General features: G+C 52.2%; 1 protein-coding gene across 1 annotated transcript in view; it reads right to left on the bottom strand.

The window, feature by feature from the left end:
• LMF1 (lipase maturation factor 1) overlaps positions 1-18,764 on the bottom strand; it is a 133,017-nt gene that overhangs the window by 73,124 nt on the left and 41,129 nt on the right. Inside the window, exon 3 of the mRNA XM_088064362.1 lies at positions 11,119-11,184. Within this exon, the coding sequence (XP_087920488.1) occupies positions 11,119-11,184 (66 nt within the window). The remainder of the gene's footprint in view (positions 1-11,118; positions 11,185-18,764) is intronic.

Below are 18,764 nucleotides of genomic sequence, written 5' to 3'. Positions count from 1 at the left end.
GCCCAGAAACATTCCCAGCCCGTTCCTGCCGCTGCTGGATTCCCACATCTGCGCCGGTGTTCCCAATCCTTCAGCTGAGATCAGAGCAGGACGGGCTCTCACATCACCTGCCAAGCTCTCACAGGCTGCTAAAACTGCAATTAACTCCCGGAATTAAAATATTCCCCTCTCTGCCTCGGGGCCAAGGATCACACATCCCATGATTTCCATTGTGGGCAGCTCGCAGAGTGCTCATGGCAGCTCCTGCTGTAAGGATTTACCCACCCTGATGGACCCTGCGTGGAGCAGGGCCAGTCCATGGGGACATTCCTGCAGGTGACAGCCACCAGGGATGGGTCCTGCCTCACCTGCTCAGGTGAGACCCCACCTGCAGAGGAGCCCGGCACAGGGAGCACCTGGAGCTGCTGGAGCCAGGCCAGAGGAGCTCCAGGATGAGCAGAGGGATGGAGCAGCTCTGCTGGGAGAGCTGGGGTGGCTCAGCCTGGAGAAGAGAAGCTTTGGGGTGACCTCAGTGTGGCCTTCCAGGACCTGAAGGGGTTCCAGCAGCTGCTGGTTGATGACTCCCCACTCTTCTCTGCATGGGCAGGGGTGGCCTGACAGCCTCAAGTTATGAAAGCAGAAATATTCCCAAGGGAAAAGAGGGGTGGGAAAGGGATTTTGTTCCCGGCTCAGCAGCGGTGTGGAATACTGCACTGGGAGAAGAGCAGAAGCAGCAGCAGGACTCCAGGAGTTCTCCTTTCTTAGGGATGGGGAGTTCATGGAATTCACCGGCTCTGGGATAAAGAAATCCTGCTCCTTGCTTGTCCCACCAAGCTTTAATTCCATTTCCTCAGCAGCTGATGGGAAACCCCAGCACGGCCCAGGCCCAGCTCCGGGGAAAGGTGGGAGCTCCCTCAGCTCATCCCAGAATCCAGAAATCCACGGATGCACTGCAGCCACTGCCCAGCTTGTGCTCCAGCCAGATGGACCCAACAGGAGCGGGAAATTCAGGCTTGTCCTGATCCAGCTGAGCCCTGGCACGTGCCCCGGTTAATGCCCAGGCCACCGGGACTGAGGGGCAACAGGAAGGATCTGATCCTTGGAAAACACAGAGCAGTGGATTTGTGGATAGGAGGAAGAGAAACGCTGATTTCAGTGCAGATATTTCCATGATCTTGGCAAGGGCAGCAAGTCACAATCCCTGCTTTCCGTGTAAATTGGTCAAGAGGGAAAAGCCTCTGGAGAGAGCTTGGAGGAGTCAGAGCTTTTCCCCTGGAAAAAGTTCTGTTTCTTTGTCTTGAGCTATCTGGAGGCAGACTAGGAAACTTGGTTATAAAATTCTAGAAATCACTAATACATAATTATATTTAATAAAATAAGTCATTGGAAATCCAAATAAATGAAAGAAATGGGTCTGAAAATGGGAATACTCCTAAGGCTGGGAAGAGAAACCAATGTCTCACATCTAACTCCACACTGGGATTTCATTAAGAATTAAAAATTCCAAATTAAAAAAAAAACAAACAGGAAAGGGTGTCCTGCTTTGAACTGGTGGGAAAAGGCTCCCTCCTGCTTTTATGTGAATTTTATCCCCAAAGTGTCTGTTTTTTGTTGCAGCACCGATGACATCATACAGGAGATGATTGGATAGTTCCACACATCATTTTACTGATCTGGGGACTTTTTAGGCTTGAAAGAACTAATCCACCCCGAGTTCCCCTCCCAGCTTTTCTGGAGAATGCATTCCAAAAAAAAAAAACGATAAGCAAATTATCTGACATTATATCTAATTACAGAAGCTCCTAATTACACATCCCCGTTTGGAGGCAGCGGAGCAAAGGCTGCGCTTCCCAGAACAGCAATTCCTGCAGTGCACAGTAAATCAGCTTGTGCTTGCCACTGATTTGAAACTTTAACCTATAAATTAAATTAATAAGAGACAAAGGCTTCTTTTGTGCCTTCGCAAGCCTGTAGGATTTTAGAAATAATAGGACTGGAAAGTGATTTATATTCCAAGATTAAAGGTCAGTTTGGCGCACACGACTTTGGAGCAAAACACCACGGCAGAGACTTCAAATTAACTCGTTCCTGCACCCCCCAACCCCGGATTCCTCTTTTTCCAGAGCTGCAAGGGCTTGCTGTGAGCACTCAGAAGATGGAAAAAAGCTGGAGAAATATGGGAATTCTTCCTGATCTCTGGGAAGGAGGGGAATGTGCCTGGGAATTGGCTCAGGCCCTCGGCCCCTGCTCGCTGAAGTGACACGACCTGTGAGCTGCACTTCCAGCCAATGCATGTCCGGCAGGGAGAGTCCAAAACCACAGGGAATTGTATGGAAAGGGCAGAAATCACCTGGAAATTTGAGCTATGCAAATAAAAGGGAAGGGCTCTGCTGATTTTCCCGTGGTGGGCTCTTCTCCTGGCCAGGCCCTGTTTTATTCTGGGGGAATAAAAATTCCAGCTGAGCTTAAAACCTTTGGTGCGTGACAAAAACAAAATGTTATTGTGGAATTGTGGGATGGGTTGGGCTGGAAGGGGCCTGGAACTCACCCAGGTCCAACCCCAACACCTTCCACTGTCCCAGGATGCTCCAAGCTCCATCCAGCCTGGCTTTGGGCATTTCCAGGGATCCAGGGGCAGCCACAGCTTCTCTGGGAATCTGTGCCAGGAATGTTACCCAGAGAACTGGGATTGCTCTTTACATTTATTCCCAAAAGAAGATCCCAGAAGGAGACTGGAGGAGGAGGGATTTGTACCCCCACCCACCACTGGGAATGTGGGGATGCAGCTCCTCCAGCAGAACTGAGGGAAGGGACCTGGAATGAGGGAAAATTCCCTACAAACACTGAGAAAGGTGGGAACAGAGAGGAAAAACGACTCTCCTTAAACTGCCCCTGCTAAGAAGGAGGCCAGGAAAGAGATTATTGAATATCCCTCATGCCAGGAAGGATGAGAGGAAACGACTCCACTCATGGCCATGGGGATTAGTTGTGACCCCTGGGAGAATCCAGAGGTGGATACATCGGGATGAGGGCTCTGGAAAAGGTCTGGAGGCCCCAAAGCCCCAGAGAGTGGAGGATGAGGACCAAGACACCTTTGTAGAAATCAAGGAGCTGCCAACAACATCCCAGGAGGCCCCTGGGCCTTTCTGCTCCCCAAAGCAAGAGGGAAACCAGCCCTTCCCTGAGAGGGTGGGAGATCCCAGATTCCCAGAGGAGCTGTGGCTGCCCCTGGATCCCTGGAAGTGTCCAAGGCCAGGCTGGAGCAGCCTGGGACAGTGGAAGGGTCTGGAATGGGCTTTAAGGTTTTTTTCCAACCCAAACCATTCCCATGTTACTCCTAAAGACTGGAAAACGCTCTTCTGCCACTTCCCCCTCTCATTTCTTCCAGAAAGCATCAAAACTTGTCATCTTCCTTCTCCTTGCACATTTCTTAAAACACCCCATTAGCAGCCTCATAAATCCCTGATTTCAATCATTACCAGAGCCCTGCCTGTGTTATCCTCCGAGCTGCCAAACCCCCCGGGCCCTGCGCGTTCCAGGAGCGCTGCGTGACTCCCCACGGCCCCGGGAGCCACGGGGAAACGATGGGATCCAACATTCCTGCCCCTGGAGGAGCCCAGGGAGGACGGGAGCCACGGGGAAACGATGGGATCCAACATTCCTGCCCCTGGAGGAGCCCAGGGAGGACGGGAGCCACGGGGAAACGATGGGATCCAACATTCCTGCCCCTGGAGGAGCCCAGGGAGGACGGGAGCCACGGGGAAACGATGGGATCCAACATTCCTGCCCCTGGAGGAGCCCAGGGAGGACGGGAGCCACGGGGAAACGATGGGATCCAACATTCCTGCCCCTGGAGGAGCCCAGGGAGGACGGGAGCCACGTGCAGGGGCAGAGCAGGCAGAGGGGCTGTGGTGAGGATTTATCAGATTAGGACTGGTACAGAGCAAACGCGTGGAAGTGGGGGGAGGAAAAGGGAATATTTAAGGGAAGTGAGGAGGGTCCTGGGTGGTCTCTCAACGAGTTGGGAACAGTGGGAGAGTGTGAGGAAGAGATGAAATCCAATAGGTGTACAGGAAGCTTTCACCAGGCTTAAAACAAATCCGTAAGAAAAACAGCAAAGAATCCAGGAAGAGGAATTGTGTTACGGCTGGAAAGGGCACTGGCATATTCCCAAGGCAGCGTGACTGACAGCTCTGCTGCTGGTCCCAACACCCCAAATCCTGGCCACACAAAGCTCCCCGAGGGGGAAACAGCCGTGAAACCCTCGCTGGTTCCTCCTGCTTGGGTTTGGGATCACTGGGATCCGCGGAAAGCTGCGGGAACCGGCGGGGCCGGCAGGGCCAGGTGCCACCTGCCTGCCCCGGGGGGAAAGGGAGACACCCACGACGTGTTTTGGGTATTTTTGGTGAAGAATCACAGAGTGAAAAGCAGATCTGGAGTGCAGAGAAGAGAGGAGTGAAATCCTGCCCCAATCCCAGCGCTCCACGGAAGCCGTGTCCGGGTGGGATCATCACTGGAACTTTGAATTTACACGGAATTCTGGAATGGGTTGGGTTGGAAGGGACCTCAAAGCCCATCCCTGCCATGGCAGGGACACTTCCACCATCCCAGGCTGCTCCAACCCGGCCTTGGACACTTCCAGGGATCCAGGGACAGCCACAGCTTCTCTGGGAATTCCATCCCAGCCCCTCCCCACCCTTCCAGCCAGGAATTCCTGCCCAATATCCCATCCATCCCTGCCCTCTGGCAGTGGGAAGCCATTCCCTGTGTCCTGGCACTCCAGACCCTTGTAAAATCTCCTGAATGATTCCCCTTTGGGAAGTTTCTCTTGTTTCCCTGACTGACAGCAAAGTCCTGCTCCCAGCAGTGCTGCCTCTGGAAAGCTGCTTCCTTGTCTGCTCTGCTGGGAATAAAACATTCCCCACCACATCCCTGCTTTTGCTCCACCTCACCCTCGTTCTTCCGGCACATCCTCTGAAGCCCTGGAATTCCTTCCCACTTTTTAAACCCAGCCTAACTGGGCATCTCTGGGATCAGGATTTGTCATTCTGCCTCCCGAAACCACCGGCACGGTTGGGAATTCGCTGCCCCGAGAGCTCAGCCCTCATTTTCCGCAGCACTTCCAAATCCTGGGAAAGCAGGGCTCCTTCCCAGAACTGCTGGAAGAGATGGCCCTGAATCTCTGCCTGCAAATCCAGCAAGGCACATCCTCCAAGCCAAGCCCAAATCCCATTTTTTAAAGCGTTTTCTCCCATTTTTTTTAGGTGGTGGGCACCTCCAGAACAGCAGAGCCCACGCAGCCTTGGGAATAACAAACCTTCCCAGCAAACTGCATTCCAAGATCCCTGGGATCCACGTCAGGGACCTGGGATTCATCTGAGATCAAACTCCTCTTGCAGAGCCCCATACGAAGTCCAGATCCAGCCTAGGAAGCTTTTGATGTCCTGCTGACATTTATCTGCCAATATTCCTGCTCCAAGCACTTATCCAGTGATGGATCTCATTGTTCCCTTGATCCCAGGCCAGCTCAGCCCTTGGCCCTGCCTCCAGCCTCGTGGAACTCCCCAAATCCCAGCAGAGAGCCCCAAATCCTCGGCTTCCAACCCCCTCCCTAAGGAGCCCTTCAGGACATGGGAATAAAGACAAGTGGTTTTGCAATTCTGCCTCTGAAAAGGTCAGTTCCCAAAACTTCTGGCCAAATGGGAAGGAAAAAAAAGTAAAAATTAATTATTTTAATTAAAAATTTAAAAAATAATTAAAAATAAAAAATTAAATTAATTTAAATTGAGCACCAGTGTGTTCTTCCCTTGGTATCAGTAACCTTGACTCAAAGAGCAGTTTGCTTTTGCACCAGGAGATGAAAATAAACTGCATTTACAGCCCTCCACAGGCAGAACTTTGCTCCCTCCTTGCTCTCCTAACCCAGAACTCACCAACAGCAGCTTTGGTTCCTCCAGAGCTGTCCCACGAGGGCAGGGATGGAGCAGAGCTCACCTCCCTCCTGTTCTCATGGAAACACAACCTCCAGGGGATGAATTTTCCTGTTTGGAGTTCCAGATGCCATGGTCAGTTCTAGACTGAGCTCCTGTGTCCAGCTCAGCCTGCTGGACTCCCACAAACATTCCCAATGACTTTTGGGGGAAAGCTGGAAAATCTCCCCACGTCAAGGCTGAATCTCGTGCCAGACTCGGACACAGCCCTGAAAATCCATCAGCAAAACCCTCCAAGTTCACCCCTGCACGAAGGAAGGAGCACAGGCACAAATTATTCTGCATTTAAATTAAATTTAGGAAGGAATCCTTCCCTGGGAGGGTGCTGAGGTCCTGGCGCAGCTCCAGGGACTGTAAATTTAAGATGCTCCATAAATATTTTATGGCATAATTATGAATGTTACCAACATAAAGATCCTCAAAATCATTCTCATGGTAGCTTCCTTTAATAATTATTGTTTTCTGCTCAGTTCAGCACCACTTCCCTCGCCTGAATTTGCAACTTTAGAATTTTCAGCACGAAATCTGAGCACCTGCTTCCCTGCTAGGAACATTTTCCCTTCCAGCCATGCAAAGTGTTGGAACAAAGCCCACCCTGAGCCATCCGGGCTCATAAAAGCAGCTCATTTTCTGATTCATCCCAACAGATTGCTAAATATTATTTACTTTTTGTTTCATAATGGCTTGGAAAAAGCTGGATGAAAAGCTTAACGAGGTCTAATCCAGGGGAGAGGAGGGAGAAAAGGAATGAAGAGGCAGTTAAGGAGCAGTTTTGAGCTTCCTTATCGCCCTTATCAGTCAGCAAGGCCTAATTAGGCACAAAATCCATTGTGCTTCCTTCCAGAGCTTCTCCAGGAGCCGGGAGCTGGAGCGCTGGGGAAGAACACTTCCACGGTAATTAGGGACAATTTGTGGCTGTGCAGGGTCTCGGGGACACAGCGAAACTTTTGGAGCTGAAAAGGGGCTGGGACGAAGCGGAGGTTGGTTCAGTGAAATGCTCCAAACTCTGCTGCTTTGTGGTGACCGACCCATGGGAGCAAATCCCGGCTCTCACTTCCAGCTCTGACCGAGATCTGTTGCTCCAGGAGTGGGGTTTTGCTTTCCCTCTGCCTCAGAAAATCAATCAAGGGTGGGAAAAGCCCTTTAAGGGAATCGGGTCCGACCATTCCCAGCACCACCGCCATGGTCACCACGAAACCACGTCCTCAAATGCCACATCCACACGTTTTCTGAACACTTCCAGGGATTCCACCACTGGGCAGCCCCTTCCAATGCCTGAACAACCTTTCTAGGGAAGGAATTTCCCCCAAAAGCCAATCTAAACCTCCCCTGGAGCAGGTTGAGGCCATTCCCCGCTCCTCTCGTCCCTGGGAGCTGTCCCCTCCTGTCATGGAGTTGTGCAGAGCCACAAATTCCCCCTGATCCTCCTTTTCTCCAGGCTGAGCCCCTTTCCCAGCTCCCTCAGGAATTCTCCAGCCCCTTTCCCAGCTCCCTCAGCCATTCCTGGTGCTCCGTTCCCTTCCCTGGACGCGCTCCAGCCCCTCCGTGTCCCTCCTTTCCTCGGAGCGCTCCGCGAGGTCCCTCAGGACGGACCCGTGGCTGTGTCCGGCAGCTCCGGCGTGGATTCGGTGCCCAGCGGGGCTCCTGCCCCAGCAGCTGCTCCCAACAGCTGTTCCCACCAGTTGGTGGATGAATTTTCCAAGATATCTGTCTGGAATTAAAAAGCAGCAGCGGCGCTTTGGCAGCCGTTAGGAAAAACGCATCACCGGATTGCGTCCCACCCTGGTGGCAGCGGCCAGACCGTTCCAGAACCCCTCGGATTATCCCAACTTCCCTGCCAAAACCTCCACCAGCACCCCAAGGCTCCTCCTGGAGTGGCTGGGCCCTGAAATGGTGTCCTGCAGAGCTGCTCCGTGCCAGAGGCGCTGGGCAGAGGGAGATGCAGGGCTGCTGGGATTTTCCAGCCTGGCTCTTGCCAGAGGGGATTTGCTCCCTTTGGAGCACTCCCAGATAAAGCTTGGAATGAGGGAACGCTGAGGCCCTGGGGAGAAGGAGGTGCTCCTCCATCCCAATCCTGGCTCAGACCCCTAAGAGGGGGTGGAAAGATGCTCCAGCTCACCTGGGTGATGTCCTGCGAGCCTGGAGCGGCTCAAAACCCTCCGGGGCAGGCTTTGCCAGGGTGGCTGAGGGATGGAGTTCTGGGAATGATCCCTCTGGAGCAGGCAGGGATGGGGGACACGCTCGCACAGGCAGGGACCTGAGGCTGCCTCTGCCTCCCCTGGCAGCCGGGACGTCCCAGGCACTGTGGGGTCCATGCCAGAGGCTCCAGTGGAAGCAGAATTCCAGCTCCAGCCTGCAATCCTCGCTCATGGATGTGTCAAGCCTGGTGTCCACAGCAGATGAATCTGAATAATCCTGATGCCAAACAGACCTGAGAGCCAGAGCAGCTTCTCTCTGCGGCAGCTGCACCAGGAGCAGCTTCCATTGAGGGAAAACTCCATTTTCCTGGGATTTCTTGCCAGGCAAAGAGCCCTCTAACTACAGTGAAACAACAGCAACCCCAAAACGGGATAAATGAACCCATGGATGGGTTCCAGGACATCTCCTGCCAGGTGCCACCCAGGTGTGTCCATCTGGATGTGGTGCCACACGAGGCTCCAGGACACCACAGGGATTGGGATCCCAACCCACTCCAGGCGCAAACCCCGCGCTCACCTCGGAGCCCCTGGCCCGGATAGCACCCAAATCCACGGAGAAGGAGGTGAAATTCCCTGCTTGTGGTGTCTTGCCAAGCTGGGATTAGAGTCTGGGGCTCCTGGCACCATTAATCCAGCAGCCCCAGGCAGTCTCCACGTGCCGAGGCTGTGCCTGGTGCTGCAGCAAAGTCCTCTCCACCTGCAGCAGAGCCCGAGTCCTCTCCCACATTTCCTGGAGCCCATCTCCTCCTGAGGGATCCGGGAGGGTCGGGCTGGGAGGAAAATCCCTCTCCTGTGCCAAGCAGGCTGTTCCCCTCTCCAAATCACACAGAGAGCCCTCAGTGAGGAGCAGAGCCCCAGCAAGGCTGGGATGAGGGCCCTGCACAGCGGAGAGGAAGGAGGAAGGGAAAATGACCCATTTAACCATAACGGCCCTGGACTGCTCCGTCCACGACTCCTGACAAAAGTGGAAATGTTCTTTTCCACGGGCAGAGCTGCAGGTCCTACTACAAATAAATAGTCCAGGCAGGGATGGAGGCCATGTGTTTCCATTAATTCTCTTGGCACAGGAGCCCATGTAGATCTTGGATTCATTCAGCTCATGCTGGAGCAGGAGAGCTGGGGTGGCCAACATACATCCCAGCACGACCCATCTGGCCCAAATCCATCCTCAACCTGCTCCAATCCCCACTTTTATCAGCCTAATTACGAGCAGATTCCCTCCCTCCCCGGGGTACCTTCAGCTGCCCCCTTTTCTCCCTCCCTCTGGCTGAAACCAGCAGGTGGATCCCAGCCTTTGGGTATTTTTGTTCCGTTATTGCTGGTGGACAAAGTTCAGCCTCTTCCATTTTCCCTTCCTCGCAGCCTCTTTTGTGGCGATTAAAATAATTGACATTGATAACGAGATCTGCCCCCTGCCCCTGGTCCCAATTACTTGCACAGGCTGGGGATCCTGTCTTATGGATACACCAGGAATGGTCTCAATTATCCCTCTGGGCTCCAGGACTGATGCTGGGGCTGATTTGGGAGAGCTGGGATTATTGGGGCTGATTGTTGTGGGCTGGGGTCAGCGGTGGAGCCGGCCAGGGGCTGCCTCGGAGCTGGATTTTCCCCGAGTGCTGCCAGGTGCCTGGAAAACTGGATAATTTACTGCAGCCACCCCCATGTTCAGGATTAGGAACGACAGCACTGAAGGGGCTTTTCATCCCAAGTTTTACTCGGGATGAAGTTGGATCCTTGGCAGCGGCTTTTGGACAGGCCCACACTGAGGGGGGAAACCCGAGTGAAAGTAAATGAGAGTGACACAGAAAAGGAGATTTGAAGCTGAGGAGGCAAACTGAGCTTTTCTGGACCTGCAAAATCTTATTTCACAAAGCCGTGGAATTGTTAAAGTTGGAAAAGCCCTTTCAGATCATCAACAACAGCAGCACCAGCCGTGCTCATCGCCGTGTCCTCACGTGCCACATCCTGGTTTCTCCAGGGATGGGGACTGCACCACTGCCCTGGGCAGCCCTTCCAGTGCCTGACCACCCTTTAAGGGAAGGAATTTTCCCCAATATCCAATCTAAACCTCCCCTGGAGCAGTTTGAGGCCATTCCCTCTCCTCCTGTTCCCTGGGAGCAGAGCCCGACTCCCTCCCCAGCTGTCCCCTCCTGTCAGGGAGTTGTGCGGAGCCACAAATTCCTGCTGATCCTCCTTTTCTCCAGGCTTTCCCAGCTCCTCCTAACCAGGCTTGTATTCCCAAATATTTGATGGCCACAGGTTCCAGAGCAGAGACATCAAAACACCCTGGGCCACCTGCAGTGGCTGTGAGGTCAATCCAGGGAAGGGAAGATTCCTTCAGGACCATTCCCTTCTCACCCTAGGAACATCGCTGGATTTTCCTTTTTACCACCATTTATATAAAACCCCAATGCAAAAATAGAGGTGAGGAGAGAAGGAGAGCTGAGTTTGCCTCTCCAACCACAGAGGAGATGAACCCAAAACCAGCAAACCACCCCCAATTTACAATCAGAATGCAACATAATCTCTGCAACAGATGTCAAAAAGATAAACCCACGGAGTCCTGAGCTGCCCAGGATCTGCTCTGCGTGTAGGAGAGCGCAAGGATGCTCTGTTTCTGTCAAATGGACACTTTTTGGGGCTGTAAGCAGGAACAGCACCATGAAAAACTCCTTTCTGTCCCTGCCCTGCAGCAGATTTACAGTGGAAGCTCTTGGTGAGGCTCAGGTTTGCTCCTGGATCCACCACGGGGAGGGGAGAAATTGGTTTTTTAGGACTGTGGTTGGGAAAAGCAGCATCACCCAGCTGGCACAAGGCCATGGCCTGACTGCCAGGGGCTGGGATAAAGAGGGAAACGTGGAGAGCTGCCTGGCAGGAGAGGAAAGGTTGGGGGAAATTCAACAAAAGAGAAGCAGACAAGAGAAATGAGGTTTTGTGTGCACGTCGCTCACCTCGTAGTGATAATCCATGCAAGTCAACTCTCTCCAGCAGCGATCTCCTCGGATTTTAATCAGCCCCTGGGGGGGAAAAAGAGCAAAAATACGGTCACAAATACTTGGTTTGACTTTGTTTTGTGTCTCAAGGTGCCAAATTCTGTGGTGAAACTGCAGAGGTTGAATGAGACCCACGGCACATCCACAGCCCGGTCCAGTTGTTGTTCCCAAGGGAACAAAATGGATCTGACTCATTCCACTGCCTGGTTACTGAAAATCTGACACAAATCCTTGTGGAACATGCCAAATTCCCCTGCCAGGAAGAAGCCTCAGCCACACCTGAACTTTTGCTCTGGTCTGAGCAGCCCAGAGCTCCTGGCGTCACCTCCAGCATCCCTGGGAAGCAGCAGTGGGAAAAACCAGGCTCTGCCCCGGGATAACTGACAAAACCCAGCAAGATTCACAATTTTAACATCCAAACAAAACTGTTTCCCTCGGGAAAAGCCACCTCTGCTGCCTGTGGGAAAGGGAGCAGTGCCACGGAGCTGGGAACGGGGACAGGGAGCAGGGATGGGGACAGGGAGCAGGGATGGGGACAGGGAGCAGGGATGGGGACAGGGAGCTGGGATGGGGACAGGGAGCAGGGATGGGGACAGGGAGCAGGGATGGGGACACGGAGCAGGGATGGGGACAGGGAGCTGGGATGGGGACAGGGAGCTGGGATGGGGACACGGAGCAGGGACACAGAGATGCAATTAAAATAATTAGAGAAACAAAAGAGGGGCAGGGGAAGGAAGCTGCCAGCCCCAAACACAGCTGGCTGTGCTGCTGACAGCCCTGCCCCACCTCAGGTTAGAGGCTGGACCAGCAGGTCTCCCCTGCCCTGCGACTTCAGAACAACAAGAGGGACATTTCCAAATCACTGGGTCCATTCCAGGGCTGGCAGCAATACCGGGATTGAATTTCTTGGCCTCGGAGATGAAGAGCAGAAAGGAATCAGTCGGCCAGAGCAGGAAAGACACCTGGGCAGGGATGGGCTGGAGCAGGAAGCCGAGCAATCAAGGCCGGCTTTGATGTCCAGGAGAGGTCCCTGATTAGGATCACAATATCCCAAATTGAGGAAAGCTTCACTAGTCAAAAGGTTGAAGCAGCTCTGTCATCTGCATACAATTAGGGGGCATTTGCCTGCCTCTGACATTGCCCGAGTTGTCACGGTCCTGCCTCCCCCAGCAGAAAATCCCTGGGACTTTCTGGGAGTTTTGGGGTCCCGGGAGCATCCTGAGGCTCCCTGACATTTGCAGCAGGGAAGGGATGGGTGACCTTCCTGCTAAAATCTGAGCTCAGAGGAGGAGATTCCAGCATTTATGAATTCCATCTAAATCCCCAGAATTGGAACAGGTTGGAAGAGACCACAGTGGCTCCTCTGCTGCAACCTCCCTGCCCACGCTAAAACAAATCTTCACTTGCAGCATTAAATCAAGTTTAACACGTTTGGAGCTCAAAAGAAATTCAAAATCCCAATTAAAGACCCTCCAAAACTGTTCAGACCTGGGAAATATCCAGGAATATCCAGTTCCCAGGGCTGTGTGTGTGTCTGTCTGACAGCTGAGAGCCCAGGGAAAGGCAGGGTTTGTGAGCTCCTGCCCTGCAGAAAAGGGATGCAAAGTGCAGTGATACCCAGGATTTCTGGTGATCTCCAGGGATTCTTTATCTCCAGGGATTTACTCAGCACATCCCATCCACCCCTTTGGAGCAGGGACAAGACACCCCCGCTGTCAACAGCCACTCCATCCTCCCCTGCCCAGCCATCCCCAGCCTGTCCTGCCCTCCAAGCTTTCCTAAAATTCCAGGATCTGGCGATAGCATCTCCCGGGATGTGCTGCAGCTCCAGCCCCGGCAGGGCCGGGACACACGGAGGAAGCTCCGTGCAGGAATGCTGCAATATTAAAACAGGACAGTTATCTTGATGACCTTCCCTCCTCCCTTCACTGGGCTGTTATCAACCTCTGTTATTCAGCAGGGATAATTAAAACTCCAATTAAAACGAGGATGGGGTGGGGGGAGGAAAAGCAGCGCTCTGAAAATCCCGATTTTCCCTGCAATGACTCACTCAGGCAGCTCATCCCTTTCTGTTTACTAGGAAGCTTTCAGACAGGAAAGGCTTCATATCAAAGATGTTCTGCAGCATAAAAAACTCCCACTCTCATCATGAAGGGGTTTCAAGTCAGCTTTACCCTGAGCTGTCTTTGAGGCCACTTCACTCCCACACTGGCACCTGAGTTTTCCAGTTTTCCCAAGGATTTGGACCAAGGAACACGAGCAAAACGTGCACAGAAAATCTTCAGCTGTGCAGAGGAGAGGCAGGAAAGGAGAAGGAGGAACCACAGAACCCTGGAGATCTCCGAGCACCAGGCACCCCAGGGCAGCTCCGCACATCCAGGGGACTCCCGGAAATCGGGAACTTTTCAGGAATACAAATTAAATCTGAGCTCAACCAGGTGGCCAAGTGAACCTTTCACCTCGGTGGCCTTGCTCTGAGTCCAGGATTATTAAATTCCCAGTGCTGGGCTGGTGGCTGCGGGGACACCGGGGTCGGGCACTCGTGGCACTCCGGTTCCTCGGGATAATGAGCGCTCCCGGCCTGGGAAGGGGGAACTCGAGGTCCTTGTCACAGGAATTTACAGCAGGAGGAATAAAAAAATGTTGCCCCTGGATTGAATTAAGGTCCAGAATGAAATATGGGCTCAATTCCTCCTCCCCTGCCAGGTTTGCTCCCTCCAGGGCACGGCTGAGGAGCTCGGGGCAGGATGGAGATGCAGCACCTGCTTGGACTTGGAAAACTCCAAACTCCCCAAATTAAGGGGAATTAAATCCAGCAGCCTTTCTCACTGAGCAAGGAAAATTCCACTTAGGCTTTTTTTTTTTATTTTTATTTTTAAGATTTACTTTAATGATGGATAACAAAATTCCTGGGTTGAATCACTTTGCCCCCACGCTGTGTCCATCCAGCAGCCCTGCTCTGGAATATGGAACCAAACGTTCCCAAGGCAGAGGAATAAATCCCTTTATTTACAGGATGCCAGCAAATGGAATCCAGGGGGATCCAGGGGGGATCCAGGGGGGATCCAGCCCCCACCTGAGGGGAGGGAAGAGCTCAGCTCCAACACCAAATCCTGCCCTTTCATCTTCCTGTGATGGCCGTGCCCAACTCTGCCCCTTCCAGGCTGCTCTACTCGGGTGATTCAAAGCGAAAAAAAGCCGGAATAATTAAAATGTCATTCAAGCCCTAAGCCCATATGAGTCACTGTTCCAAAAAATATCTGAAAAATTCCTTCAGGAGTGGGGGATAATTATATTCCTCCCTATCTATTGATTTTTCTCTACAATGCAGATGTCAGATTTTCCACGGTTTTTTTTTTTCCCTTTCCTTTTTCTCCTCTTTTTTTTTTTTCCCCTTTTTTTTTTTTTTTTTCTTTTTTTCCCTGGAGTGAGTGTCAAGGAGGAACAAAGCACTTCTTTGAGACTTTTTCAGCCCAAAATTAATTCTGAAAAAAATGGTACAGACAGGCCAATAGCACGGGAAGCTGAGCAAAAGCCTGGTGACTCAAGCTATGTCTGCAAAATTCCCTATTGATCCCGGCTCCAGAGGGAAGGGTGGGGAATGGGGCACCCACGTTATAAATTTAGAGTCAATTTAAAGACCTTTCTGTGTCTTTGCTACAAAATCTACAAAAGATGGGCAAAATCCCACCCAAAATTCCCACCTAAATTCTAGATTTTCATTTTGCTCCTGCTATAAATAAGGAACGATTCCAGAGGAAAATCCCAGCTCCGTGCACTTCCCACCTCTGCTACCCACAGGAAAAGTGGTTTCACCATCTCTGTGAAAGCCAAACCCTCACCAGGGTATCCTGAGACAAATTTAGACCCCAGTTCGTGGGAGAGGAAGGAGCTTCCCAAGGTGAAATCCAAAAATAAAATCATTTAAGGATTATAGGGCAGGGCTGGAAGAGGCTCCTGGAGAACCTAAATCCAAGGAATCCAACGAGACCAACTTCAGCTGGGGGTCTAAAACTCCCTCAGAGCTCCAGGACTCCAGACCTTCCACATCTCCCTCCCTGCTGATGGATCAAGGTGCAGGAAGGATGAGCTGGATCCCAGATTTTCTGTTCTTTAGGGAATGTCCCCCACGGAACAGGTGACACGGCTGTGACAGCAGCAAAGCAAAGGCGTGAACCGGAGCTGCACCTGATGCTCCCACTGACCTCACCAAATTCAGATTCCTGCTGCTTCTTCCATGAAAAGAGAGGAAGAAGAGGATGCTCCATGCCTGGAAGGGTTGGAGGACAGGCTGGGATGCAGGGAGGTGTCCCTGCCCACGGCTTTAAGGTCAGTTCCAACACAATTCTGCGGTTTCTGATCCCTTAGCCAGGCAGGAACAGCCCTGTGCTCCTCTGCTGGCTCTGCTTTGCTCTGCACCTTGCCCATCCCTTCCCAGCTCCAAGCCTGGCACTTCCACACCATCCTGGGAGCGCTGCGAGCGGCCAAGGCCGGGCTGGACGGAGCTTGGAGCAACCCGGGATAGCGGGAGCTGTCCCTGCCCATGAGGGCCCTTCCCAACCCAAACCAGCATCCTGTGACGATCCAGGTGAGCAAACCATGATCCAGGTGAGCAAACCATCATCCAGGTGAGCAAACCATCATCCAGGTGTGCAAACCATGATCCAGGTGTGCAAACCATGATCCAGGTGAGCAAACCATGATCCAGGTGTGCAAACCATCATCCAGGTGAGCAAACCATGATCCAGGTGAGCAAACCATGATCCAGGTGAGCAAACCATCATCCAGGTGAGCAAACCATCATCCAGGTGAGCAAACCATGATCCAGGTGAGCAAACCATGATCCAGGTGAGCAAACCATCATCCAGGTGTGCAAACCATCATCCAGGTGTGCAAACCATGATCCAGGTGTGCAAACCATCATCCAGGTGAGCAAACCCCACCTGCTCAGAGGGTTCTGACCCCACCAGGACCTGCAGGAGCTCGGGTGAACCTGCCTGGAGCCACCAGAGCCCTGCACCAGCAGGATCCTGCAGAACTCCCAGATGTTGACTTGGCTTCCTTCAATTTGCTGTCGTTTCCCCTCCCTCCCTCAACTCCCCCCCCCCCCCCAAAAAAAGCCCCTTTGGGAAGCCCCCGGCAGCATCTGGGGGGCTCTGGAGGCAGCGCTGGGTGAAAGGGATCCTGCAAAACCCTTGGCATCGGTGGCTCCTGCCTTTTCCAGCCACCAAGGAACAACAAGTCCCGCTGCCAAGGGCTATTACCAGAGAAATGGAGAGAGATCAGAGGCACAAAGGAGGTTGCTAAGGAGTCAAGTGTGGGATCCCTGCAGAGAGGAGGAGGCTGCAGCTGGGACGGCAAAGGTCAGAACATTGCAGACATCATTTTCCAAAAATTCCCATGAAGGCCCGGCGCGGGAGCCGGGAGCTGGCCCCGCCGCGCTCGCCGAGGAATAATGAGAAAGGCAGCGAAGAAAGCTCCCTTTCTTCCCTCCTACCCACGCTAATGTAATAAAACAAATTAGAATAATTATTCTCCATTTCAGGGCCATAATGGCCAGGATCAGGGCACGCCTGTCACCGAGCTGACATCTACATCCGCTGGATTCTGCTGCCGCTCCCCGCTTTCGGTGTTTCGGGATCGCCCGAATCCCAACTTCTATTTGATTCCATTTTATTGCAGGCATCCAGATTCTGTTTGCTTCTTTATTTTTGCCAGAAAGTTCATCTCCCTTCTTAGCTAATCACAGCCCCACCCTTTCCAGTAACCTTTCAAATGCCACCCACGTCCTGACACTTTTAACAGGCTCCAAGCGAAAACAAAACAAGGAACACCGAGAGTTTTGCACCAACCACAAGGTTCTGAAAGGATTTGCTGCAGAGGGTTAAAAGAAATGTTTTTTAGCAGCAAAGAAAATTCAAAACAGTTGAAAAGCATATTAAATATCAAGTGAGGGGTAAATAATCTGGAAGGAATCGATCCTTTTCCTGTGAAATCACATCTCGGAGGAAGATGGACAAATCCAGAGGAAAAAATGGTGATAATTTAAGGGGGGGGGGGGGAAATTTTGATTATTATAATTCTTTCTGCATTATTTTTTCCCCAAAACTGTCACTTTAAATGATCCTTTATCCTCCTGCAAAAGGGGAAAATATCTCTTGTGTAGAACTGAAACAGCAAAGGATTGAAATTATTTTCTAAGTCTCTGCCTGCCAAAAACTCCTCTGTTCTGCAGCCACTTCCGAGGATGTTCCTGAACAGCTCAGAGGGGCTGAGCCTGGATTTGGGAAGAGGGGGGGGCATTTGGACAGAAAGGGAAATCTGGGAAGTGAAAAAAAAAATAAATAAAGAGAAATTCTGTTTACAGGAAGCAAAGCAAGGGGAGGCACGGCCAAGTCACAAATCCCAAGTGGAAAAAATGCTCTTGGGTTTCCCTAAATTTCCCTAAACTCCCCCTAAATTCCTGCTCAGAACCTCGTGTGTGACGTGAGGAGGAGCAGAGGGAGCGGCTCCTGGGAAGGGCTCTCCAAACTGGGAAAAGGGGGAAGAAAACCCTTCCTGAGGAACCCCATCCCAGATCCCACAAGTTTTAAGGGCATCACACAGGGCAGATGTCAAGGGCACTGCACACAGAGTAGATAATTAAAGAAAAATACGTTTCTGTTATAAAGAATGAAATTATTACAGAACACACCTATTAAAGGGTCTCATTCCTGGGACAAACCCAAAGTTTGGGATTGGGCTCATGGCCCCAGGACCCATCTGGACACAGACCCCGGAGTCCTCCCAGCCCCAACACCTGCAGCAGCCAGGCAGAGATTGGCAGCTTTAAATCTGCATTTCCTTGCTTTGGGCACTTTTAAATTAAAGTGGTAATGTGCTTTAAATCCCTCTTCCCTGGTTTTCCACTCTGCTCTTCAATCCCTTCCTGCAGAAAGCAATCAAGATGTCTCAGACTCACACTCACTGCTCCAGCCACCTTCCCTGGTAACTCATTCCATATGTCTGGGATCCTCTGCGAGGCACAGCTCCTCCCTCATTCCCAGATTATTCCCAGTTTTCCAACGTGCTGCTGCACCCCCCGTGCTCAGAGTTCCCCCATCTCCAACGTGCATCCCCAGCAGGGATCATTATTCCCTCTTTCCCAGAGAAGCTGTGGCTGCCCCATCCCTGGAAGTGACCAGGTTGGATCACCTGTGACAGCGGAAGGTCTTGGGGTTGGAACTGGATGAGTTTTAAGATCCTTTCCAAGCCAAACCATTCCAGGATAATATTCCTTGTGCAGAACATCATCAAATGGGCACAGGAATCCTTTGGATAACAGACACATCCCCAGCAGTGCTGAGAAATCCAGGAAAATGCTGATGGACACTGACCAAGCCCCTCAGGATGCAGCCTGAGCTCCCACCCCACAGGTCAGCCAGGGAATGCTGCTCCTGCAGCCCAGGAAAAGCCCAGGACATCAGGAGAAACCTCCTCAAGCACTGAGGGGCTGGAGGATGAACCTGCTGCTCCAGGACTCTTCCCAAAGTGCCCTGGGATCCCATTCCCAGTGTTCCTGCAGTCTCCAGGTGTGCTCAGTGCTGCTGCACTCGCAGGCAGGT

This window comes from Pseudopodoces humilis, chromosome 18 (genome assembly GCF_049639895.1).
Source record: "Pseudopodoces humilis isolate 2021_Gansu_Grassland_sample_001 chromosome 18, ASM4963989v1, whole genome shotgun sequence".
Taxonomy (NCBI): domain Eukaryota; kingdom Metazoa; phylum Chordata; class Aves; order Passeriformes; family Paridae; genus Pseudopodoces; species Pseudopodoces humilis.
The sequence above is the reverse complement of the archived record's forward strand: the minus strand, read 5'-3'. Positions and strand labels throughout refer to the sequence as shown.